This window comes from Pseudorasbora parva, chromosome 1 (assembly GCF_024679245.1).
Source record: "Pseudorasbora parva isolate DD20220531a chromosome 1, ASM2467924v1, whole genome shotgun sequence".
NCBI classification, from domain to species: Eukaryota; Metazoa; Chordata; class Actinopteri; order Cypriniformes; family Gobionidae; genus Pseudorasbora; species Pseudorasbora parva.
The window spans coordinates 21,939,533-21,966,758 of record NC_090172.1 but is presented as its reverse complement, the minus strand read 5'-3'; the positions used below and the strand labels follow the sequence as shown (position 1 = coordinate 21,966,758).

The 27,226-nt window shown below is 35.7% G+C and overlaps 1 protein-coding gene across 1 annotated transcript in view; it reads left to right on the top strand.

Annotated features, from left to right (window-relative positions):
- The window catches only part of pcxb (pyruvate carboxylase b), a 316,419-nt gene extending 289,570 nt beyond the window's left edge, over positions 1-26,849 (top strand). The window contains 3 exon segments of the mRNA XM_067435536.1: positions 20,068-20,316; positions 21,609-21,749; positions 23,226-26,849. Of these exon segments, the coding sequence (XP_067291637.1) occupies positions 20,068-20,316; positions 21,609-21,749; positions 23,226-23,477 (642 nt within the window). The 3' untranslated portion in view covers positions 23,478-26,849.
- Positions 26,850-27,226: the final 377 nt, after the last annotated feature.

Genomic DNA, 27,226 nt, shown 5'->3' with positions numbered 1-27,226 from the left:
TAATAGCAGTTAATGGTAGGCCAAAATTTGAAGCCTAAAAAAGTGCATCCATCCATTTTAAAAGTAATCCACACAGCTTTGGGGGTAATAAAGGGTAATAAAGGCCTTCTGATGCAAATCGTTTCGTACCTAATGGATGAACTGGGCTTAGTGGGCTAAGCTAAATGCTATCAGATCGTCACCGTGCGTCAGAGTGATTAAGTGCACGCACTCAGACGAAACTCGATTTAATTAAGGGAATAACAGTTTAATATGAAAAAGCGGTGTAGTATCTCTTTAAAGCAAACAATGGCACAACAATCTGCATTAAAAAGTGATGATAGTGTGATGTATGTAAAGTTTGTTCTCAGATTTGTATCTATTTAAAAGAAATAAGTACCGATTACTTCAATGATGTGCACTTCATCAGTGGGCATTCCAATCATGTGCTCCCGGTACACACGTTGAAGCATGTTTCTTCCCTCTTTAGTGCCCACCAGTAATTCAGCCGATCCAAATACCATACTCTATCAATTTACTGTTATATCAGCCTTGGTAATTTCATATCTACCCTCAAATGCTGCATATAGTACTTTACCTGATCTTTCATTATACATGGAAAGGGACATATGGCTAATAAAATTAGATAATTATGGAATCCTTTCATATTTTCGAAAAGGGTCGGCCAAGCTTAGAAAATTATGCTTTTCCCAAATCTCTACAATCATCTCTTTAACATTTAACTAAGTGCCTCAAACAAGTTCAGATTGTCACAGTCTTTGTGAACACAGCTTTGTTTCCTGGCAGACAGATATCAGCCAGTCAGATTTAGACTTTCTGACTTTACAAAAGTGTTTCCAGTTTAGTGTGTGCCATCCCTGAGCGTGACATCTGAATTTCAACTAGATAAGACATAAAAAGCGTCAACCGATGATTGACAGGATATTTTGTCTTGACAGGACATATTGGTTTTTATGTTTGTGCTGTCATGCTGGGAACCCCACCCAAACTGAAATCCCATTGGGCCATTCAGTTGAATATCAAGCACCATATATGAAACAAATTGTTGGCTCATAGGGTACAATGGGGCTAAAAGCTCCATGGGGTAAAATGCTCCTTTGATTTTATTTTCCTCTAAACTATTAGATGGCACAAAAACTTGCCTCAGCACTTTCCAAAACATCCGCATTTCAAGATACACGTGGAAATTTGTCTGATCTTTTGAGGTGATCTCAGGCAGCAGCGCAAAGTTGATCCTGTGCTCATTTGATCTAATATTTTATGTTTTTTTTTTTTAAATGTTGTAGATTTAAGTAGCAAATACAAATAAATCACTAAAATGATTGAATAAATTTTGAAACAAAGGTCTTGTTAATGTTTGTCAGTTTTGTTCAAGGTAATTAAAGCAACCATTTTTCAATAATCGAAGAATATGTAAAAGTATGGTATTTGGGGTAAAAGGCACCCCTGCTTTAGGGGCAAAGAGCACCATATTTACTATGATAATAGACAGCGGCTGACTTTTCCATTTGTTGACATGACATGTTAGATTAAGATGGTAAGTTTCATATATTAAGTTGGGTGTCCACCTTAGAGATAATCACCATATTTATAATGAAACCATTTTAAAATATAAATAAATTATAAGTTACTACTGTACATGTATATTACATTATTACAGGATCTCCTTCAATGCTTTCAGTATCTTTACTTTTTAAAATTTAGTTTCTATATTTTTCAGATATACACTCACCTAAAGGATTATTAAGAACACCATACTAATACTGTTTGACCCCCTATCGCCTTCAGAACTGCCTTAATTATACATGGCATTGATTCAACAAGGTGCTGAAAGCATTCTTTAGAAATGTTGGTCCATTTTGATAGGATAGTATCTTGCAGTTGATGGAGATATGCTTTGCTGCATACCTCGGTTTTAACGAGTGGTTATTTCAGTCAAAGTTGCTCTTCTATCAGCTTGAATCAGTCGGCCCATTCTCCTCTGACCTCTTGCATCAACAAGGCATTTTCGCCCACAGGACTGCCGCATACTGGATGTTTTTCCCTTTTCACACCATTCTTTGTAAACCCTAGAAATGGTTGTGCGTGAAAATACCGGCCCGTCTGGTACCAAGAACCATGCCACGCTCAAAATTGCTTAAATCACCTTTCTTTCCCATTCTGACATTCAGTTTGGAGTTCAGGAGATTGTCTTGACCAGGACCACACCCATAAAGGCATTGAAGCAGCTGCCATGTGATTGGTTGATTAGATGATTGCATTAATGAGAAGTTGAACAGGTGTACCTTATAATCCTTTAGGTGAGGGTAATTCTATAATAACATATTTTAATGAAAGCATATTTACTGATCAAAAATGTATTCTTTTATTAATCAAAAATAAACTTTAAATAAACTTATTCATCAAAAATAAACTTAAACTTTGCTAAAGTGATTGTTTTAAACATGATTAAAAATATATTTTAGCGGAAGTATTTCAATCAATCAATCAATCCACTTTATTTATATAGCGCTTTTACAATCACGATTGTGTCAAAGCAGCTTCACAGTGTCAAACAGGATAATATTGCGACAAAATTAGATTTGGCTGTACAGTCGTTCTGGAGAGAGAGAAAAACAGTGATGTTATCAGCTTATTTTAATTTATCATATAGCAACAATGTTGGCAGATCACTATTTAAGTTTATAGAATTAAATAAGACCTAATTCATACATTTTATTTGTATAATAAGTTGAATAACTTTAATCATATTTTTAGTGTCCCCAACTGAGCAAGCCAAGCCAAAGGCGACAGTGGCAAGGAACCAAAACTCCATCAGGGCATGATGGAGAAAAATAAACCTTGGGAGAAACCAGACTCAAGGCACCCCTCATCACCTCATACATTTTGAAGATTTTTAAATAAAATAAACCACTTTTATGATTTTTTTTTTTTTACACAAAATATGTTGCTCCATAAATGTTCAATACAAACATATATATTTTTCTGTATATCACACATTATAGGAGTAGTGAAAAGCCCCGTTGTACCCTGTATCATGACAGTGGACAATAGACCTTAGTCAGGTAAATGCTGTATTTAATTTTTGACTGGAATGAAAATGAGGCTGTAAGAGATAGATTTGCATTGCATTCAATGTTCAGCTAACAAACGTCTTTCCGGAAAGAAAAATAATAAAAAAATCTTTCAGTAGACAAAAACTGTTTTTGAAAATTACAAGATCTAGGTAGATTCTAAAGACTGGAAGTCTATCCATCGCAGCTTTGGATTCATCCTCATTAAATTCAATATAGTGTCAAACCTGACTATGGCCTTTTGCACAGAATTAGGACACTTTCTCATGTTTATTACTTAATTAGAAAAGACAGCACTGCTATATAGTTATATACTGGAATAATGCTTCATATCTAAACACCATTAGGGTGCCATTGTTGTTCTGTCACCAAGAAGGCTCATAAAGCTTCCTAACACTAACTTGGGGCTTTACCCATAAGGCACTTTTAAGATGGTTAATGATACTGTATCCTCTGAACTGGATATACATATACCAGCACAGCCCCAGGAATGGTCAACACGTGTGTTTGTGTGGCGTTTGATATATTCGTCATAATCGGTTGGAAAGGTTTGTGCTGCTGGGCCTGCGGTGACTTACACATCCGTGGCACTATCTCCACTAATCAGCCCACCCAGATAAACTCAGGTACGTTACACACCACTGGACAAACACTGATAAGAGTGAGCAATCTTCTCACACAGCCGTAACAGTTTGTACACACATTTAATGATATGATCAAAACATGTCATGCGCCATCATGTCGTGCAGTCTGTGCTCTTGCAATCGTTTTAGATGGAAAAACAACACAGGCTTCCCTATAAACATCCATCATATCTTTCTTAAGTGTGTATTTGTCTTATATAGTCAGTAAGAAGCAGCTTGAGGGGATAAAACTCTTTCCCTATACGCGTGCGGTTTTAGTGACGTTAGCAGACACTTCAATTAAACATCGCTCCGGTCTCAATCCTAAGGGCAATTAACCACTCTATCTTTAGAAACACTTCCTACCACACACACACACGCACACATTCCTGGCTTATAAATGGCCTCAAAAGCTGTCAAATTAATGAAGAGTGACTGAATGAAGCATGGAGCATCTTTGAACTGCAGCCGCTGTGACTAATAGAATTGGTGAGCCCTCTTTTGTGTCTCATGCCTCCGCCAAGGGAAAAGCCTCTAAACCCTTTCCCGGCAATCCTCAGGGAGCTCCTCCATACACTAATCAGCATGTTTTATGTATTATTTAAAATGCATTAGTTCGGCAGAATGTGCTAATAACTGGCTCATCTAGAGCAGAGACACTTCAGCACTTAATAGAAGGAGCAGGGCGATCATGGGAGGCTATGTCACATTTAAGATGTGCAAGTTTAAGATGCACGGAAAGGTCTGGAGAGCTCTGGCACGACATGCTGATAACGTCACCCACTCATAAGACATGATTGTACTGTATATGATGTAGACATTAATGCCGGAAAAAAAGGGTGGCCTGCTTAAGACTTCACTATATAAAACAAATGAGCTCATTAACACGAATTAGTTGCGTAGTTGCTCAGTAATTTGTAGTCATGGTACCAAACCTTTGCCGCGGCACTATTTATGAATTGATGACCTGTGCAGATATGCTTGCATTTGCTTGTAGGCATTTAGTATTGATTTGACATTTGACATTTTGGGCCAGATTTACTAAACAGGGCAAATTAGTGTGAGGGCACAATCGCATAAAAACACTGAGGGAAAAGTTCTGTACTGATCTACTTACAATGCGCAAATTAAAGATGACAAATGCAGCCGGATCATTTCCATTATGACTCAATCTACCAAGAGCAGAGCAAATTAGCGTCTGATTTTTTAATGTATTTATTTATTATTTGTGTTCGAAAAGGAAACTCCTACAAATCCATTTGCATTGAGGTCAGCCGCAAAAATAACTGCCCACGCCTTTCCATCTCTATTTTTTCACTGTATGTCTTTAGTAAATCCTGACACCAAAAGAGGGTTTGCACTGGTGCAAGCTGTTTGTAAATCTGGCCCTTTGACATTTAAGATTCTTAAAGGGGTGATGAATTGAGAAATCAACTTTCCCTTGAGCCTTTGGTATATAAAAGGTCATGGTAATATAATAATATTCTGTAGAGCTGAAAACTTCCTTGTTAGTAAAAGAAAAGCTTTTGTAGACACCAAGCCCAGAAAACGAGGCTCTCAAATCAATGATGTATTAGAACGGTGAAACGCCTCCTCTATGTGTACGCTGATTCTGTAGCCCCGCCCATTGACTCGTTTATCTCGCGTGTGTGCATGCATGTGCAGTTCGTGCTTATCCACTGACCGGGCAGGCCAAGTAATAAAAAAATCACGGGTGGATGAAAGATAAATCATTGTGTTTGTTTGATAAAAAACGTTTGGTAACGCTTTAGATTACGGCCCGGAAAGTACTGTATAATTAAAGTGAATTTACAGCATAACTTTCTGTAATTATAGTGTAACTATAAAGTAAGTATATGGGAACAATATGTAATATTGGGGGAATAAAGGGGTAACTATCAGGAAAATTTATAAATTATTTATACTGTAAGTATTTTTTAATTAAGGGGTAATTATACTGTAAGTATTTTTTTAATTAAGGGGTAATTATACTGTATTCTTTAATTAAGGGGTAATTATACTGTAAGTATTTTTTAATTAATGGGTAATTATACTGTAAGTATTTTTCAATTAAGGGGTAATTATACTGTAAGTATTTTTTAATTAAGGGGTAATTATCCGTGTAGTTATGGGGTAAGTATGGATGTGCGGGCTGTAAATTAAAGTGGCTCTTGTTCTCCTCTTGTTTCGTGTAGTTATGGGGTAAGTATGGATGTGCGGGCTGTAAATTAAAGTGGCTCTTGTTCTCCTCTTGTTTCGTGTAGTTATGGGGTAAGTATGGATGTGCGGGCTGTAAATTAAAGTGGCTCTTGTTCTCCTCTTGTTTCATGTAATTACAGGGTAAGTACAATAAAAACACATACTAAATCTGAAATCCCTCAGAAACCTTTATTTAAAAAATGAAAAATAAAAACTTAAAAAAAAAAAAAACAGATTTAGAGCACATTCATTTCTCTTGCTTGGCTTCATCCTCCTCTTGTTCCTCTTCTTTTTCTTCCTTGCCACAGATGAATCTTAAGAAGGATCCCACATGTCTAGCTAGTATTCTGTAACTGTTACACTGAAAATACAGTGCTCACAGAAATATCCTCACCGTTTACTCGTCTTTTACCCTCATGTAATCCGAGATGTATACGACTTTATTTCCTCAGATGAACATAGATAAATAAATAATCTCTGCTAATTAAAACTCATTTGGGTTTCTAAGAGTTAGGCATCAAACAGCAAATACAGCAATAACTACAGTAATCCATACGATCCCAATGGATAAATCAATGTCTTCTGAAGTTAAACGATGAGTGTTTGTAAGAAAAATAACAATAAATCGCATCCGACCAGCAGTTATCTGCGTGTGCATGCGAGGGTTGATTTTACGCTTGACGTCACTTGAAGGGTCAAGCGTGACGTGCGCGCGCTATAAAACTGGCCATGTGGATGTCTGATGCTGTCGTTTTTTTTTAATGCTCACAAGTTCAACAGTATACAAACAATAACATAATATATGATGATAGCAATTAGAAACAAACAAGAATAAAATACAAGAAATGTCCGTTCTCACGTGTGTTTCAGATGAAACGTGCATGAGAACGTCATGAAAGCTTGCCTGTTACCAACGCGTGCATGAGACGCTTCAAGCTTTCATGACGTTCTCGTGCACGTTTCATCTGAAACACACGCGAAAACGAACCTATCTTGTATTTTATTCTTGTTTGTTTCTAATTGCTATTATATTATTATGTTATATATTATGTTATTGTTTGTATACTGTTGTGATCATAAAAAAAAACGACAGCATCAGACATCCACATGACCAGAGTTTTTCGGCGTGCGCACGTTACGCTTGACCCTTCAAGTTACGTCAAGCGTGAAATCAACCCTCGCATGCACACGCAGATAACTGCTGGTCGGATGCGATATATTGTTATTTTTCTTACAAACACTTATAAGTGGATATATCCATTGGGATCGTATGGATTACTGTAGTTATTGCTGTATATGCTGTTTGATGCCTTAACTCTTAGAAACCCAAATGACTTCTAATTAGCAGAGATTATTTATTTATCTATGTTCATCTGAGGAAATAAAGTCGTTGGCTGTTACATCTCGGATTACATGAGGGTAAAAGACGAGTAAACAGTGAGGATATTTCTGTGAGCACTGTATTTTCAGTGTAACAGTTACAGAATACTAGCTAGACATGTGGGATCCTTCTTAAGATTCATCTGTGGCAAGGAAGAAAAAGAAGAGGAACAAGAAGAGGATGAAGCCAAGCAAGAGAAATGAATGTGCTCTAAATTTATTTTTCATTTTTTAAATAAAGGTTTCTGAGTGATATCAGATTGTATTTGTGTTTTTACTGTACTTACCCCATAACTACACGAAACAAGCGGAGAACAAGAGCCACTTTAATTTACAGCCCGCACATCCATACTTACCCCATAACTACACGGATAATTACCCCTTAATTAAAAAATACTTACAGTATTATTACCCCTTTATTAAAAAATACTTACAGTATAATTACCCCTTAATTAAAGAATACTTACAGTATAATTACCCCTTAATTAAAAAATACTTACAGTATAATTACCCCTTAATTAAAAATACTTACAGTATAATTACCCCTTAATTAAAAATACTTACAGTATAATTACCCCTTAATTAAAAAATACTTACAGTATTATTACCCCTTTATTAAAAAATACTTACAGTATAATTACCCCTTTATTAAAGAATACTTACAGTATAATTACCCCTTAATTCAAAATACTTACAGTATAATTACCCCTTTATTAAAGAATACTTACAGTATAATTACCCCTTAATTAAAGAATACTTACAGTATAATTACCCCTTAATTAAAAATACTTACAGTATAATTACCCCTTAATTAAAAAATACTTACAGTATTATTACCCCTTTATTAAAAAATACTTACAGTATAATTACCCCTTAATTAAAGAATACTTACAGTATAATTACCCCTTAATTAAAAAATACTTACAGTATAATTACCCCTTAATTAAAGAATACTTACAGTATAATTACCCCTTAATTAAAGAATACTTACAGTATAATTACCCCTTAATTAAAGAATACTTACAGTATAATTACCCCTTAATTCAAAATACTTATAGTATAATTACCCCTTAATTAAAAAATACTTACAGTATAATTACCCCTTAATTAAAGAATACTTACAGTATAATTACCCCTTAATTAAAAAATACTTACAGTATAATTACCCCTTAATTAAAGAATACTTACAGTATAATTACCCCTTAATTAAAGAATACTTACAGTATAATTACCCCTTAATTAAAAATACTTACAGTATAATTACCCCTTAATTAAAAATACTTACAGTATAATTACCCCTTAATTAAAAAATACTTACAGTATTATTACCCCTTTATTAAAAAATACTTACAGTATAATTACCCCTTAATTAAAGAATACTTACAGTATAATTACCCCTTAATTAAAAAATACTTACAGTATAATTACCCCTTAATTAAAGAATACTTACAGTATAATTACCCCTTAATTAAAGAATACTTACAGTATAATTACCCCTTAATTAAAGAATACTTACAGTATAATTACCCCTTAATTCAAAAATACTTACAGTATAATTACCCCTTAATTAAAGAATACTTACAGTATAATTACCCCTTAATTCAAAATACTTATAGTATAATTACCCCTTAATTAAAAAATACTTACAGTATAATTACCCCTTAATTAAAGAATACTTACAGTATAATTACCCCTTAATTCAAAAATACTTACAGTATAATTACCCCTTAATTAAAAATACTTACAGTATAATTACCCCTTAATTAAAGAATACTTACAGTATAATTACCCCTTAATTAAAGAATACTTACAGTATAATTACCCCTTAATTAAAGAATACTTACAGTATAATTACCCCTTAATTCAAAATACTTATAGTATAATTACCCCTTAATTAAAAAATACTTACAGTATAATTACCCCTTAATTAAAGAATACTTACAGTATAATTACCCCTTAATTAAAAAATACTTACAGTATAATTACCCCTTAATTAAAGAATACTTACAGTATAATTACCCCTTAATTAAAGAATACTTACAGTATAATTACCCCTTAATTAAAAATACTTACAGTATAATTACCCCTTAATTAAAAATACTTACAGTATAATTACCCCTTAATTAAAAAATACTTACAGTATTATTACCCCTTTATTAAAAAATACTTACAGTATAATTACCCCTTAATTAAAGAATACTTACAGTATAATTACCCCTTAATTAAAAAATACTTACAGTATAATTACCCCTTAATTAAAGAATACTTACAGTATAATTACCCCTTAATTAAAGAATACTTACAGTATAATTACCCCTTAATTAAAGAATACTTACAGTATAATTACCCCTTAATTCAAAAATACTTACAGTATAATTACCCCTTAATTAAAGAATACTTACAGTATAATTACCCCTTAATTCAAAATACTTATAGTATAATTACCCCTTAATTAAAAAATACTTACAGTATAATTACCCCTTAATTAAAGAATACTTACAGTATAATTACCCCTTAATTCAAAAATACTTACAGTATAATTACCCCTTAATTAAAAATACTTACAGTATAATTACCCCTTAATTAAAGAATACTTACAGTATAATTACCCCTTAATTAAAAATACTTACAGTATAATTACCCCTTAATTAAAAAAGACTTACAGTATAATTACCCCTTAATTAAAAAAGACTTACAGCATAAATAATTTATAAATTTTCCTGATAGTTACCCCTTTATTCCCCCAATATTACATATTGTTCCCATATACTTACTTTATAGTTACACTATAATTACAGAAAGTTATGCTGTAAATTCACTTTAATTATGCAGTACTTTCTGGGCCATAATCTAAAGCGTTACCAAACGTTTTGAGACTGAGCCCCGTCAGAGATTTATTCTGGCCGCTTTCAAAACAATCCCTCCCTCATGTGAACTGACAGGGGAGCTGAAGCTCATTAAATATGCAAATATTATCCAATCCTAGCTGTGGGCGTTTACTTCCAAGTCTTCAGTGCGGCACACCCATCAAAACCCAGCGTTCAGGAGAGAGCCTCAACACCAGTGTAGAAAATAGCCTATTACTTATTAGTTATGATGTTTTTGAATGTAAAAACCACCCGAACATCATTGGTTACCCTTAGACAACAGTATACATTTTAAAAAAGCCAGTTCATGACACCTTTAAATACACTCAGATATTTGTGTATAACATTTTTTTACATTTTAAGCGATAAATTAACCAAAAGATAGTTTTTGACTAATTTAACATCAAAGTTGAATTAGAAATACAATAATTTTAACAATTAACCGTCAGTTCTAGGCCAGAGAAATTGCACATTTGTTGGATATTTGTCACCATAAATGTAAATTTGTTCTCCAAAAATCTCCAAAAAAAGTTGCTTCTTTAGGCTCAAAATGCTGACTGACTGCATCAGTTAAATGCTGCTGCAATTTAGTGGGTCATAAAATAAGGCGCTTGTAAGATGATGAAAAAAATGCAGTCCAAAAGCTTTCAATTCCCTTTTCTCATCTTAAGATCAAGACTAGTAGGTGAGTCACAAATGAAATATCTGCCAGACTTTAAGGATAAACCATGTCCTCTGTACTATCATGGGTTCTTTTTCCGTCTAAACTGATCATACTCATCTGCACACTTCAGATTGTGGCAGATGATTGATTGATTGATGGACAGCATGCTTATTTACATCCCTTTCAACTCACAGAGTCTGCCAGACCATTACCCATAGGCTCAGTCCTAGTCCCATGAATGTACATTTCCCCTAGAGGAACGTGAGTCATGATTTCACCTCTACAGCAGTGTTGAGGAATAACAAACTAAAAGTAGCAACGCTAAAATGTAACTATAATTGTCATTAGCATCACAGTAGCACAGCTGATTTTAAAACAATATTTGTTAAACAATGTCCTTCTTGTACCAACAAGTGAACATGCTACATCAGCACTTTCTTCCTACATCAGCTACATCAAAATTTCCACTCTCGCACTCTATAAAGTATAGAGAATTCCAGTTAATTTAGCCGAAGAGTTTAATTTCAAATGCTTCCTTTAAATTCTATCTTCTTTTTTTTTATTATTATTTACTGATTCACAGATTATTTTGAACCACAATGGCATTATACAATATAATACTTTATAGGGGTGGTTCGGTGTTTTTTTTTTTTTTTTTCTAGGCTTGGTTGTGTTAATGGGGCGCAGTATAACATGTCTTAAACCTTCTTTTTATTAAAACACCATATTTTTCTTATATTTGACCTTTATTCCACACCGCTATCTCCACTGTCCTTTGAACGGCTCGTTTGCTTCCTGCTTCTATGAAGCCCATCCCTCTGAAAAACGCAATGGTCTTAGATTGGTTAGATGGCCAAATGTAGTTTCATGTATTTTTATTGGCTGAAGTGCCAAGCACAGGTTTTCCGGAAACGTCACGCCCCTTACCATTACGGGCAGAAGTCGCATCAGCGGTGACTAGCAAGGGTTTATGATGTCACCGACCCGAGAAGAAGCATGTTGTAGTCCAAACCGGCCGTTTTTGTAGGCAATAAACTGCCATAACTTTTAAAAGACTATTTCTCTGTTTGCAATGAACTTTCAGTGCTGTAACTTTGCAGATACTGTTTATGCTCATTTCAGTCTTTATTCATTTCCCGAAGGCAATTTGGTTGCAGCAAACAGGCATACATATAAAAACAGTGTCACACTCACATACATGAAAAAAGGAGAAAAAAGCACAATAAATATATTTACCTAGAATTTAAAAACTTTACAGCTGAGGGGACAAATGAATAAATGAATGAATGAGGCATTTATAGCGCTTTCATATGTACTACTGTACACCCAAAGCGCTTTACACTCATGCCAGGAGTCTCTCCTTAACCACCACCACCAGTGTGCAGCATCCACTTGGATGATACGACAGCAGCTACAGTACAACGGCGCCAGTGCGCTCACCACACACCAGCGATAGGTGGAGAGGAGAGAGGGTGATAGAGCCAATTCAGTGGATGGGGATTATTAGGAGGCCATGATTGGTAAAGGCCAATCGAGGGAATTTGGCCAGGACACCGGTGTTACACCCCTACTCTTTATGAGAAGTGCCATGGGATTTTTAATGACCACAGAGAGTCAGGACCTCAGTTTAACGTCTCATCAAAAGGAATGAATGAATTTTTAAACCAATTTGTTCCACTTTTGCATTACACACTAACTAGTTAAAAAAGTGAAATCGCATGCCACCACCCCTTTAATATTTTGAATAATTAAACAAAATAATATTCATGACTGTTTAAAAGTTTAGAGTTAGTAGTTGTTGTTTTTTTGTTTTTTTAAGAAGTTATATTATAGAGGGCCCTCTATAATATAACTTTTCACAGTGCCCACTAATATTGGCACTGTGAAGAAAAATCAGCAAAGTTTTTCCTTTTGATCCTTCATTCAAAAAATCTATACATTTGAACCTTTCATTGAAGTAAAACAATTTAAAGTGTGGGAAACTCAAATTATGAAAGAAATGTATTATTTTTTTATTATCAATTATTGCAACATCCTCCAAGATCAGCTCTGAGTCTTGTTCTATAATTGTTCTGTAATGAGTTTGGAGAACACCTGACATGAGATCAGAGACCATTCCTTCATACAGAATATCTCCAGATCCTTCAGATTCACTGATCCATGTTTGTGCTTCTTCTCTTCAGTTCACCCTACTCATTTTCTCTTGGGTTCAGGTCAGGAGACTGGGATGGCCATGGCAGAAGCTTCATCTTGTGCACAGTGACATTTTTGTCCATTGATTTTGATGTTTGTTTTGAATCATTGTCCTGATAAAAGATCCAACCACAGCCCATTATAAGATATTTAACTGTGGGCATGAGGTACTTTTTAAACCCAGTTTGGGTTTTCTGCATTTGGCCGCTCAAACTCTCCTCCTCATGAGCACTGGGACACATGTCCAGGTTCCTAGCATCTTTAGTTGATTGGAGCTCCTTAATAATTTGGAATTTCTTAGGAATTTTGCCTTTTTGTTTCCTTATATTTATACTCATGTAGAACAGGAAGTCGTGCCTGGACAATTTTATGTTCCTAATCACCCTGGTATGCTAAAAAAAAAAAAAAAAATACATATGTTTACAAATTAGTTTCTAGGGTTGCCAATAATTGTGGCCAACATGCATTGGATAAAAACATTTATTTCATAATGCGAGTTTCCCCCACTTTCACTTGTTTTACTTCAATGAAAGAATATATTTTTTTTATGAAAGATCAAAAGGATAAACATTTCTTGTAAAATGTCTTACTGATCTCAAACTTTCTAATGGTTTTAAACTTAATAATTACTATTTTTATTAGATGTGTCCCATTACTATTTTTAATTAAATGCTCATGCTGTTTAGTTATATTTAATAGTATGTAATGTAAACTAATTTGTTGAAGTGTGTAAGTAATTTTCAGTTGCACTTTATTTTACAGTATGTACATTTATACTTCCAGTGTACTTCGCAAGTACTGGTTAATATGAGGTAACTGCATGAGTTAAGGTTAGGTTAAGGTTTAGCACCTAGTTATTACCCAGTTACTGTAATAACTATAATAAGTACATAGTGTGTACAGGTATACAATTTTCTGTATTGATAAGAGTCTCAGTCTCTGACCATGTCCAGTTTTTCAAGTGCAAGTCAAATATCTTACCCGTTTACTGTTCTACAAGATATTAAACGGTATTCACTCTGGATCAGAGAGGATAGAAAGGCAGTGTAGTTGAGCACGCATGCGCATTAATGTTAACACGATCACAGAGAAACGCACTTGCTTCGGTTAAAAAGCTTCTGCGATTTTCCTTCATGTTTCTATATATAATCTGACAGTTACTGCGTAAACATACTCACAGTTTTGGAACAATTACACAGCTCCCTCAGAGGCTTGACCACAGGAAGATGCGTTCAGGTCAGAGAGCTAGAAGCGTCATACTGTTTTATGGCTACATGAGTTCCATTACAGCCCACTGCTTTGTAGTCTTCTCTCCTGTGGATCCAGCGAGGAAAGCAATGGACCATCACGCCTGACGAATTTGATTTGGGCCAGTGAAATGAGTCTCTTTGTTAGCTAAAGTGCATGAGAGCACTCACAGACAGATGGAGAGCAGAAAAATTCCTAGTGGATTTTCAGACATAATTAAATGCGATCCCTTTCTGCCCATTTCAATGGAAATTTAGAAGGATTTTTGTGCAAATATTCCTTACAAGTAGAAATCAAGAAGTCGGGGGCATATAAATGTAGATTGATTATTAATTGATGTATTCAGTAAAGCACCAAGAAGAACTTAGTCAGTTTAGCTCTTCATAAGTCGCTTAATGTCTTTTAAAATGGTATTAAGCATCATTTGAGAAGAACTCTTTGTAACTGACAGACAGATGTCTGATGAATAATGGTCATAGAGATGGGTAATATTTTGGTGGCACCTTTTTTATCCAGGCTTATTGATCTTTCCATGAGGATTGTTTAGCACATGACATCACCCCAGTGATATTTCCAGCCCGGCTGTGACAGTACAGAATGACAAACAGCCTAAATACACACATTTGGATGGGGACAGATGATTCAGAAAAAAAAGAGCAAATCTCATCTCCTTCCAATCTGTGTCAACAATGTCAAATATCCCCTTTCACCCAGCACAGAAAGCAATGTGAGGGAAACAGAAGCTCTCCTAGCAACTTATTCTTCCTTAGATGTCTGATATAGTAACTGCAGTTTTCTGAGTTATGAAATTATATAACCTCTGACAAGAGTCCATAAACAGTTTCTCTGCAAACCGCCTGGTAATCCATATAGCATAGTTTTGAAAGCTTATAGCAGAAAGTCTTGAGTGCAGATGCCAGCAGTCTTAGAAAGTGTCTTCCTCCACCGTATGTGTAGTAGCACAATTGCTCTTACAGTAGTTTATGGTAATGACAGAGTAGGTAAGAAACACATAATCATATGCTTTAACTTACTATGAAATAAATGCAGTTCAAGTCTTCTCCTTAAGCTCTTTACCTTACCTCAGGCTTGGAAAACTAGCTTTGTAGTTTTCTCAGTGCTTTTGCACAGCTTTACCTTCTTTTTTTCTAGGTTTTATGCTTAATGTTTCCCCTATTTGTACATTTCCTCAAATAGGATGCTAAATGTGGAGAAGAGATGGAGAGCTTTCATAATACTTAATCACCTAAAAATGAGGTTACACTTTATTTTGATAGTCCACTTTAGACATTCTACTAACTATAAGTAACTTTGCAACTACATGTCAGCTAACTCTCCTTAGAGTATTAGTAGACTGTCATTAGACTGGTAGGTTACGGTTAGGTGTTAGGGTTCGGGTTAGCAGAATAAATTGAATTGTAGTTGCCAATTTACTTATAGTCAGTAGAATGACCACTGACATTTTATTTGTTTTAACTTATGTGGATGGCCTGGTTCATGTCCATAGCTTACATGGAGAACACATGGCACCAGGATGCACTATGAAAAGAAGGCAATATGGTGGAGGCAGTGTGATGCTTTGTGAAATGTTCTAATGGGAAACCTTGTGTCCTGCCACCCATGTTTCTTTGACACGTACCACCTACCTAAGCATTGTTGCAGACCATGTATACCGTTTCATGGAAATGTCCTAGTTGTGGTGGCCTCTTTTATCAGGATAATGCACCTTGCCACAAAACAAAAGTGATTCAGGAATGGTCTGAGGAGCACAAGTTTGAGGTGTTGATTGGGCTTTCAAATTCCCCAGATCTCAATCCAATCGAGCATCTGTGGGATGTGCTGGAAAATCAAATCACTTCCATGGAGGTCTGACCTCGCAACTTACAGGACTTAAAAGCTCTGCTGCTAACATCTCTGTGCCAGATACCACAACACACCTTCAAGGGTCTAGTATTGTCCATGGCTTGAGGGGTCAGGGCTGTTTTAGCAGCAAAAGAGGAGACCAACACAGTATTAGGAAGGTGGTCCTAATGCTATGTCTGATTGGTTTGTATCTTCTTTGAAGGTCTCAAGACTAAAAAAACTCATCGAATCATTGCATTTGGACCACACAATGACCTACCTGCCTGTCAAAATATGTATGTCCATATTTCATCATCTTTTACAGTTCCAAAAAAACAAGCTTATGCTGCATTCACACCATGACATAACTGTTATTACGAGATTGAGATGGAAACCTGTGACTTTCTACTCGGAGCTGTTCACGTCCTCATGTGTTTCAATGTCAACACCATCGATGACTAAATGAATCTGCAGCAGTCAGGTGGCACAAACCATCACTCTCTAAGTTGTTTACATTCATTATTATTGTAGCACTGTGTGCTTTGAGAAATGAGGTAATGCCGTGTATAATCTGGTGATGCTTTGCAGACTCTGCTGTGTGCGTTCACGTGTTTTGAAGGATGTGTGGCTTTGGAGATGCTCTGAAGGAAGGTTGGGATCTCATGCAAAAAAGGTCATCAAAACTAGCTTGCTATCACTAGCCTCTCTGAAATTGCCTATGCTACCTTTAAGAATGAGTTTGCAATGCTACTGACACATTTGGTGAGGAATCTTGAGACGTTACTTCTATTGCTAAAAACAAACAGCATCTCAGTTCTGATATTGTTATATATGAATCATCAACTTCACAGGACTAATGCCCTTGTGGAATCTCAAGTGATAGAGCGATGAGAGGGAAAAAAGATTAGAACATGTGAGCTTGCGTACCCCACAGCTAGCCTCGACAAATAAACTTGCATACAAATATTCAGACGACATAATTGAGTCACAAAACTGTTAAAATAAACCTATAGGATTCAGCAAACAAAAAGGAGCCCATATGGCCTGAAATTATGACTCAACTGCTATTAAGTGGCAATTTATTCAAAAGTTAGGTGGGCTGGGACTGCAGGCAGCCTTTTCTACTATTTTATCTGAATAACAAAATGGGTTGCTGAGTGTTTTATAAGCTGATCTGTTTTGTTTCCCCTCTCTTTCCTCCACTAGCCCTTTTGTGTAGACTATTCACTTTGCCCCAGTTAGAAACCAGGCTTTTTCTCGGTGCAAGTCCAAGAACCATTTTTTCAATACATTCTCACTGCTGTGAAACAAAAAGGAGAAAATAACTGTTACTTGGCTGTTGCCTTGCCAACACCAAGAATTTTTTGTACATAATGAATTGAGTCATTTTAATGGCATATTGATGGTGTAGCTTCTCCTTTGCAATTGACCTATTTGTCAAAATGTTTGTGCTTTTGTTCATTAACGCCTACTCTGACAGCACTAATGATGTATTTAGTATGTTTGAGCTTGCAATGTCAGTCACTAGCCAGAGGACAAAGATATTGTAAGATAGTGAATGGTACTAATGTTGATTCATTTGCTAAATATTTATGCTTTTTAGTGACCTAAAGACTGATTCACTTCACTCTTTAGCTCTCTCTTGTGTTTAAGCTCCCAGCAAGCAATAGCCACCATTTCACCATCTCGGTTAACCTATATATTATCTCGGACCCTAGGGGAGAGCAGGGGCGAAAGTACCATTTTTCAGAAAAACCCACTTTTATAAGAAAATATTTTAGACAGAGATATACATTTGCTCTGGTCAATATCTCACAAGTGTGGTCTATCAATAGCAGCTGGTATTTTGTACAAATACAGAACGACTACAGTATAATATCACTTTGAACATAAGATAAAGATTGTTACTTTTGACCCCATCGGGTGGGACGAAAGTAACACACAGGTGGGTCAAAAGTAACACAACAATATAAGCTAGATTGTTTTGTGTTACTCTTGTTTTTATTAAACATACCTGACTATGACTTTGTTAATATGTAACTGCAAACATATTTTGGAGCTAATTTATCTTTGCAAAAAATATATTAAATTACATTTTCATTTTACATTTTAAGTTTAATCAAATGTTTCAAATATAACCTGACAGTACAAACTTGTAGGTTTAGTATATTTTTTTGTGCAATTTCCATCTATTTGATAATTTTTTCTTCAACAATATGAACAATATGAAAATCAAATTAGCATAATATGCATTATATATATAAAAGTGGGACAAAAGTAACAAGTGTGTAGTAAAAAAGTAGCAAGATGTATGACAAAAGTAACAAGTGTTACTTTCGTCCCAACAGGAAGTCCTGACATTTAAACAAGATTTACTTTTATACTGAAAAACTCTGAAAAGACAAACCTTCGGGATTTGTAACAGCAATAAATAATCTGTAGAGTGAGCATTACTGTGACACATGAAACGAGAAACACAACTTGTAATTAGAAAAAAAAGTACAGCTTCAGTAATTTACTTTCCGTACTCGAAAACTATATTTCGGACTCAGCCGTGGGAAAAGACGACAAAATCACATGATTTGTGGCAGATCCATCAAGGGTTGCATGCTGAATGTGCTGTCATAGCTTGGAATGCAAATGTAGTCAGGGCTCTGAGAACATCGCTTTGTTACTTTCGTCCCGCGTTACTTTCGCCCCGGTTCTCCCCTATATATTCAGGCTACCCACTTCTAGCCAAAATAACCTTGAATTTGGTTACAATGTTGTTTTTACCCAAATAACTTGCAAGATGTATGATAGGCTATTCCATCAAAGTCAACAGTGATTACTAGGTGTTTGGTTTCATTTCTTTGACATGTTCATGTTCTAGATCAGTAGTTCTCAAATCTATCCCAGGGACCCCCCACCAGTGCACATTTGCATGTCTGTCATCTAACACACCTGATTCAACTCATCAGCTCATTACAGAGAGTGCAAGACTTGAATTGGGTGTGCCTGATGAGGTAGACATAGAAAATTCGCAGTGTTGAGAAGTCCCCAGGACAGGTTTGAGAACCACTGTTATAGGTGACTAGTCTATTCATGGGTCATGGTTAGAAGTCTATTAAGCTTTCACTGACAGCCCAAATTTTGCCTTATTTTAGCCTTGACATCTAGGCTGTGTTTGGACGGCTCTTAGTTGTCTTTTAAACACAAAATTGCTTGCTGGCCTAACAGCATCTGAAACCTGGATTGGTCATCATGAGGAGAACATTTATCTTGAGACAAATTCTTGGCAATTCTTCAGTTTTATTAAAGGAATAGTTCTCTCATAAAAGAAGTTTATTTCGACAAGATGAATTTGTGTAGAATATTCTTGCTGCTTTTTTCCATATAATGAAAGTGGATCAGGACAGTGATTGACCACTGATAATCTTCTGCTTTAGTGGGCTGTAACTGGATCATTGAGTCATTGAGCTGAATTCAAGAACTAAATCAGTCCAATGACAGAGTCTTTCAAATCTTTTTTTGAATAAATTCTTCTTTAATAAACTCTTATGAACATGTCAGGGAGAGTTTGAATAATGGCAAACTTTATGTTCAACAATATTGATCTGACTGCACTGACACTATTGGATGAGAACTGAACTGAGCTGGACGATGACATCACTGCAGAACTGCTTTATAGATGAAATGAAGTAATTTAATAATTGATTATCTTTACAGTGGAACGGAATCAACACTGAACCTACTTCAGTTAAACAATGGCACTATTTTCTTTTAGAGCTGCTGTAAAGCCGAAATTAACCATTTGCATCATTGAACTATTTTCCTGTTATGGTATAAAGCACTATTTTGTTTGACATAATGGCAGAACTTAAATTTTTGGGTGAACTATCGCTTTAAGAGTTAGTTCATTTTTGTTCAGCTAGTTCTCTGTTTGTTCCACCACAGTTTATACCCATAACAAGTTATACGCTTGATGTTTCTCAAAGGTGCTCAAGTCGATGCCTAGAATCGAAGGTCGTCCAGGGGCTTCACTTCCACCGATGGACTTTGAGGCTCTTGAGTCTGGTCTACGATCGGCACATGGTGATGAAATCACCCCTGAAGATGTGATGTCGGCAGCTATGTACCCCAAAGTCTTCCAGGAGTTTAAAGAGTTCACATCAAACTTCGGTCCGGTGGACTGCCTTAACACTCGCCTGTTTCTAGACGGCCCCAAAATCGCAGAGGAGTTTCAGGTTGGTTGCTATTACATATATGTGATATGAGATTTGTGAGGACACAACAACTACAGCAATTACATCATTTGACTTAATTTACTTGTCTATGTGCCTCATTTCTTCTGTTACTAATTTTTCAACTATATTTTATTCTGTTAAATGTATAACACCCCAGGATTTGATCTTCTAAACTTTACCCTGACTGCTCTCTCACCGGGAGATTTGCAAAATTAGATTCCCTTGTGTCCTCAACTAGCCTCCACTTTCACAAAGTTTATTAGCACACTTTATTGCAACAGTGGTTGTAAAATTGATTAGCATAGTAAGATTAAATAGCACTTTTGTGTTCAAAATATATTGCTTTGAACATCTAGGCTCTCTTTGTGAAGTTGCTGTGAAGTCAGATAAACCATAAATGCTATTTTACTGCTCTTATTTAACTGAGTTTGACTTTGTGAAGTTCAATGAGTGCAAGTTTTTTTTTTTTTAGCTTAATCTATGCTAGCTCCTGAATAATCTCAAACTGGTACAGCTGTATCTCTATCTAGCTGAGCCCTGAGGTGTTTCTAAATGTGTTGATTGGAGCTTAGCCGTGTGTTTGGCACCTAAAACCCCATTATGAGTTAAGTGGGTGTTTCCTGGCAGCCATGAACGTGTCTCGGAGTCCTACTGCAGGCACCACGAGAACTGAGAGCACCAGATACAGGACTCGCATAGCTGATCACGTGCCGAGACTGAGCGAGAGCCAGCCAGGAATCGAACTCACCTACAAAGTCATTTTACTTTGAAAACACTAAATCTGTTAGATTGAAAAATTCGCTTGCATCTCATAATCATCTGCCTGTCTGATTCTTTAAACCAGGCCTCTCTGTATCCTTCCAAAACGAAACAGATTTTCCCGGTTAACATGCGTAATCGTAAATTTCTGAGGGACTAAAGTTATTTGGCAGCGTGTTTCTCCACCCAGTTCGAGCTGTCCAAATGGGATGTTAGTCGTGGCTGATTAGCGTAGATTAGCATGAGCTATATTAAGCTGTCACTGAGGCAAATGCAAGCGCACCCCAAAATAGAATCCCCTCCACAGCCAAACAGCACATGGTACAGACCTAATGCCTCCCAGAGGCCTGTGCTAATCACTCATCCTTTTATCTGCATTAAATCTACCCACAATCATTTTTCGGCCTATTGTGCCCCAATCTGGTTTTGTTGTTTGTTTTTTTATTGTTTTTTTATTGCTCAATCACTGCTTTTCATTTCTCATAGCTAGCTGTTTGCTGTGTTTTTATGTTTCTGGCTCTTTCCTTTCACAGGTTGAGCTAGAGAGAGGGAAAACGTTGCACATCAAAGCCTTGGCCTTGGGTGACTTGAACAAGTCTGGTCAGAGAGAAGTGTTTTTTGAACTCAACGGCCAGCTGCGTTCAGTTTTGGTCAAGGATACGGCAGCAATGAAGGTAAGCATTTGCTGTTTATTTTCCTCCCCAGATTGGTTTGTTTCATCACTGAAAAGCAATTATCCTGACGCAGAACCTTACACTCAATCATTCAGACATGTTTTGCGAATGTTCTGTTTTCTCTCTAGAGGTGTGAATAATTTCTGTCATAAGCTAAAAATGATCTTGTTCTTGATGTCATGTGCGTTTATCACTTTGAGACAAGTGTTGAAAACATCTTTTATATTATTAGGCCGCACAATGTATGTTTTCGTTATAAGTCAATAGTGCTATGTGAGAACATTATGTCAGTTGATGGGAATTGTAACTGCTCCACACTGCTTGTAAAAATACAAATATTTTTGGTGGACTATAGCATGATTTTACAAAACTGAAGATATCACTTTCATTCCCCACATAACACATCATGCTTAAGATGATTCATTCATTATAAGATATTCTCTCTGGTAAACAAACTGGTGGACAAATGTAATTTGTCTGTCCTAGTCTGGAAGATGTTTTCCACCCTCTGTAAATGCTCTTTTGGTTTATCATTGTCTTGTTTGGCTTAGTATAGCAGACAGGGGATGGTCCAAACACATTTAGTGTGACAGATAAGTCAGAGTGATGACACTTGCTCAGCATATGTTCAATAGAGCTCTTCGTCTGCCTCAACACAATTAGCACAAGCATTTTTCCTCAAGACACATAAAGTAAACTTTTCCAGGTCCAACATTATTCTTATTCGTCTTAATGCTCTTTTACCTTTGAAATGAAACTTAAATCTGATTTATTTCTAGGCTGTTTGTTAAACGTTAACATGGATGACAGATATTAACATAATCGCTGGTTTCTACCTGATTCATCATTGCTGTAATTAAGATTGTTGAGCTTCACAAAATAGAAAGTGGCTGTAAGAAAATCCCCATTTACATCATCAGAGCAATAATTTAAAAACTGAAGATGTTAAAAATATTCCTGGAAGAGAACGTGTCCTAATGCACGGTGAGGAGGAGAGTTTGAGTGGCCAAAAATGGTCACCAAGGCTGCATTTATCTGATAAAAAATACAGTACAAGCAATATTATTGTAAAATAATTTAAAAATTCCAAATATTTTTAGCACAGACTAATTAGTAGTATATTAATAATATATATATATATATATATATATATATATATATATATATATATATATATATATATATATATATATATATATATATATATATATATATATATATATATATATATATATATATATATATATATATATATATATATGTATATATTACTAAAGCAGAACAATTATTTGTTTGGGGTATGCATAAATTCATTATGCTCTTTCTTATTGTAAACATTTTAACAGTCCATTTAATCATATTTCTCCTAGCAGATGACGACAGGCAGTTTGGAAATAGATGTGAGGGAAAATGTGTAAAATGATTCATTGCCTCGTCTTTCCTTTAATCATCTCATTCTGTTTTCTGCTCCACCAGGAGATGCACTTTCACCCTAAAGCCTTGAAAGACGTGCGGGGACAGGTTGGAGCTCCCATGCCCGGTAAAGTGGTGGAAGTAAAGGTGAAGCCAGGTCAGAAGGTGGAGAAAGGTCAGCCTCTCTGCGTTCTCAGCGCCATGAAGATGGAAACCGTCGTCAACTCGCCAATCTCAGGCATCATATCCAAAGTGCATGTCAATGCCGACAGCAGCCTGGAAGGGGAGGATCTCATCTTGGAAATAACCGAATAAAATTCAAAAGCTACAGAGGTTAAAGGTTGCTTTTCTAGAATTCATTTTTAAAGTGATCTTGTAATTTGTTGGACTGATGGGATTGTAATTGTTGGTGATTCTAATATGGTGTAAAACTCTTCTGAGCTTTCAGAGTCTAAATATTTTTTTACTGTTATTTGGTTCAAAATAGAAGCAATTAGGTGAAGCATTTAACACCTGTAACCAGACCCCATAGAAGCTTTTGTGATTGACTTTTTGGTCTTCAGTTTGTTTCGCTGGAAACTACTGCAAATCTACTAAAGGAGGACACATGACACATACATACTGACAGATCATTCCAGTTGTATTATTCCAGTTTAATTAATAGCATATTAAAATAAACAAGATTCATTATAAATCCAGATAATAATAACTGAGTTTATATGCATGCAGGCTTTTTTGTGTGTGTGTGTGTGTGTGTGTGTGCGTGAGTGCGTGCGTGCGCGCGTGCTTGCGTGCGTGCGTGAGAGAGAGAGAGAGAGAGAATTTAATTTTAAAAAAGTATTTTATTATTATAAACCACACTATTGTACACTTGTTTCAAACTACTAAGTTAACTTATATTAAATAAGTACCAAAGAAATAATTCAAACAAACATCATTCAAAAAATATATATTACATCAAAAAATATATATAATCTTCAACAGCAGAGCACAATGATCTATTGTGACAATTTCACCACACCATTTAATTTCAAATGTTAATATCCAATGGAGACTTGAAAAACAAGAATCTATCAACACTCGGGATTTCACCAAATTTAAAAAAAAGCATTACTACATCTTTACCTCAAAATCTTTTGACCTTTTTTCCCCTACTCATGTAAATGGCCATGTTTTGCCTGATCTAAGACAAAATTCAAAAGCTGACACACAGCTTTGAACAAAATTTAAATCCAAAAATAAAAATCTTCATGGAAAACAATTTGCTAAAAGAAATAAAAACACTGAAAATAAAGGTTTTAGTCTGTCTCACATTCCATAAAAGCATGAAAGATGTTTTTCTTTTTGTGCAGAAAGGTCAATCATCAATAACTTCAGGATGAAGAACTGAAATAAAAGCATTAACAGCAATGACACAGTGAAGAAGCTTCCACTGCATATCCCCTGCCCTTTTAGATAACCGTGGCTTATACAGTGACCTCCACTCAGGTTTCACATTCTCTTCAACACCTAATTCTCTGCCCACGGCGTGTCAACTTTATTACTCAATGCCTTTTTATTAAAAACTTTAACACATATTTTATAAAAAGCTTTGCCAATGGCTGTACAAAAGTCCAAACACAAGGGTCTTTCAGCATCTAAAAAAGGTCAGCTACAACCATCTAATTTAGGTAAAATGGTAATCATAGGACAACACTTTTTATTGGGGATGTTCTACTCCATGATTTACTTCTCCAAGCTCTGTTTATTAGCGGCTCCTCCAAAAGCCAATGAAGAGAAGGTGTTGTCTCATTTCTCTGTGTATATTTGTAAACAAATTGCAAACAAAAAGCTTTTCAAATGTAAAAAATTAAATGTATTAAACCATAACCACCCTCCTCTTTAGGTAAATGCTACACACTCTGTGGGACGCTGTGTAACTTATCCCAAAAGTTTAAAACAAATCTCCTTGAAATTTTACTAGAAGTTGTCCGGGAGAATCTTAACATGCTAGCCTATGTCAAAGGCAGAAAGCTACTAAATTATTCACAATTATTGTCCTCCCTTTATGTGACAATTTTGGTATTAACTACTTCATGTATCAAGCACTGCCTTTCATCTTATCAACTACCTCTTCCCAGTTTTTCTAAATGGACATTTCATCTCCCAAATACACTTCTAAATACTTAAACCCTCCTGTTCCCCGGGTTAAACCATAGGGAAAGCTAGGTTTCCAACTCAAAATGCTTCACTCCTGTTCCAATTCACTTTTGCTGGTGATGAACTCTTCTGAAACTTTTATTTAAAAAAGGCCCATCATTTTGTCCATTAATTAACCATCACATCATCAGCATTGGCAGACTAGTAAAAAATACTATTTTTACAAATAGATAGATTCAAATCACAAATATTTTTCTTAATTGTTGCAACAAAGGTTCTATAGCAAGTGCATATAACATTGTGACAAAGAACAGCCCTGTCTAATACCCCTACAGACTTTAAAAGGAGTGCATATGCCACCATTTATCTTGAGCACGCTCTCAACGTCACCATTGAGCACTTTCACTTTATCAATAAAATCCTGACAAAGGCTTCTAAAGTTCTCCACAAATAAGAGTGGTCAACCCTATCAAATGCCTTTTCTTGAGTGTTGAGAGCAACTTAATATAAAATATCCCGAAAATGTACCTACCAGGGTACAATAAGTCTGATCTTGGATGCACCACCTGATCAATTACTTTAACTAACCTATTAGCTAAAACCTTCTATAGCAATTTATAATCTGAACAAAGGAGAAAAACATGATGCCAGTTCCTAATTTCTAAAAGATCTTCTTTTGGACCTTTCCAAAATCCCACCATTGCTGTAAGTCTTGAAATTAGTCTTTAGTTGTTTTTTTGTTTGTTTTTTAACTCTCTCCAAAAGACTTTAAATACATCCTTTAAATCCTTACTACTCAATACATTGGTATTAAAGTGCCAGTATGCACTATGTGGTTTAATTTTATTTCAAACGGAAAAACCAAGTTCTATATCATCATCAGGAAAACTGACCGGTGAGATGACACCTTTTAAAAATGCCCATAAAAATGGTCTAATCTAGCAAGATATAGAACATTGTCACGGGCATGAGCCCATGTTTACTGTCTCTGTACCACTTTCAGTTTCTTCCCTCACTGAAACCAAAGCATCCTTCTCAGTCCCAGCGCTCGGAGCTCCATCATAATTGCTCGCCCACGCCACCGTGGACTCTGCCCCGGCTAAAGCTGCCCCAAACTGCACCTTCCGCTAAGCAAATGTTTTCCTCCTGTTTGCTGGGACAAGTTCGGACCAAATGGCTGACTTTATACCACAGCCGAAACATTTGATTTTGTCAGTGTTGATAAAAACATAATGAAAATCATGCACACGGAAGTTCAGCGTGATGTCTAGATCAGCGTCATTGTTTACAATCATGTAAACGGAGCTTCTACAAGACACAACATTTCAGTAAAGGAGAGACATGGCCCATTGGGAAAAAAATTTAATTGAGGAGATCAGTTTTCCATAGTGAGACAATGCTTCTGTCAAAACAACATCACTAATAAAGAGTGGGACATTTGAAAGAGTGACTCTTTTAGATCGCGATGAAAGCAATATAACAGAAGTAAGAATGCAGTCAAGAATAATTCCCCTGTGAACCACTTAATTTGCTTTTTCAATTGTATTTTTTTTTTTTTTTAAATAACAATAGCCCCGTTCATTCTAGAGGCAGACATTACATTCTCATGTCCCACAATTTCCCCTACAGCCAAACAACAACTCTCCACACTTACATCAGGACACCGCATGAGTGAACTCTAACAACTCACAAACACCCATCCCCCCTACAAAACACACACCCCAAATGTGCCTTAACTACAATACAACGAAATACTCCAAAACCACACAAAAGAACATTTAAAAATTAGAAAAGAAAAGACAAAAACTCAGGCATGAGTCACCACTCACGCTCACACTCACAACACTCCACTCACTCCCAGCATGCACTCAGAGAGAGAGAGAGAGAGAGAGAGAGAGAGAGAGAGAGAGAGAGAGAGAGAGAGA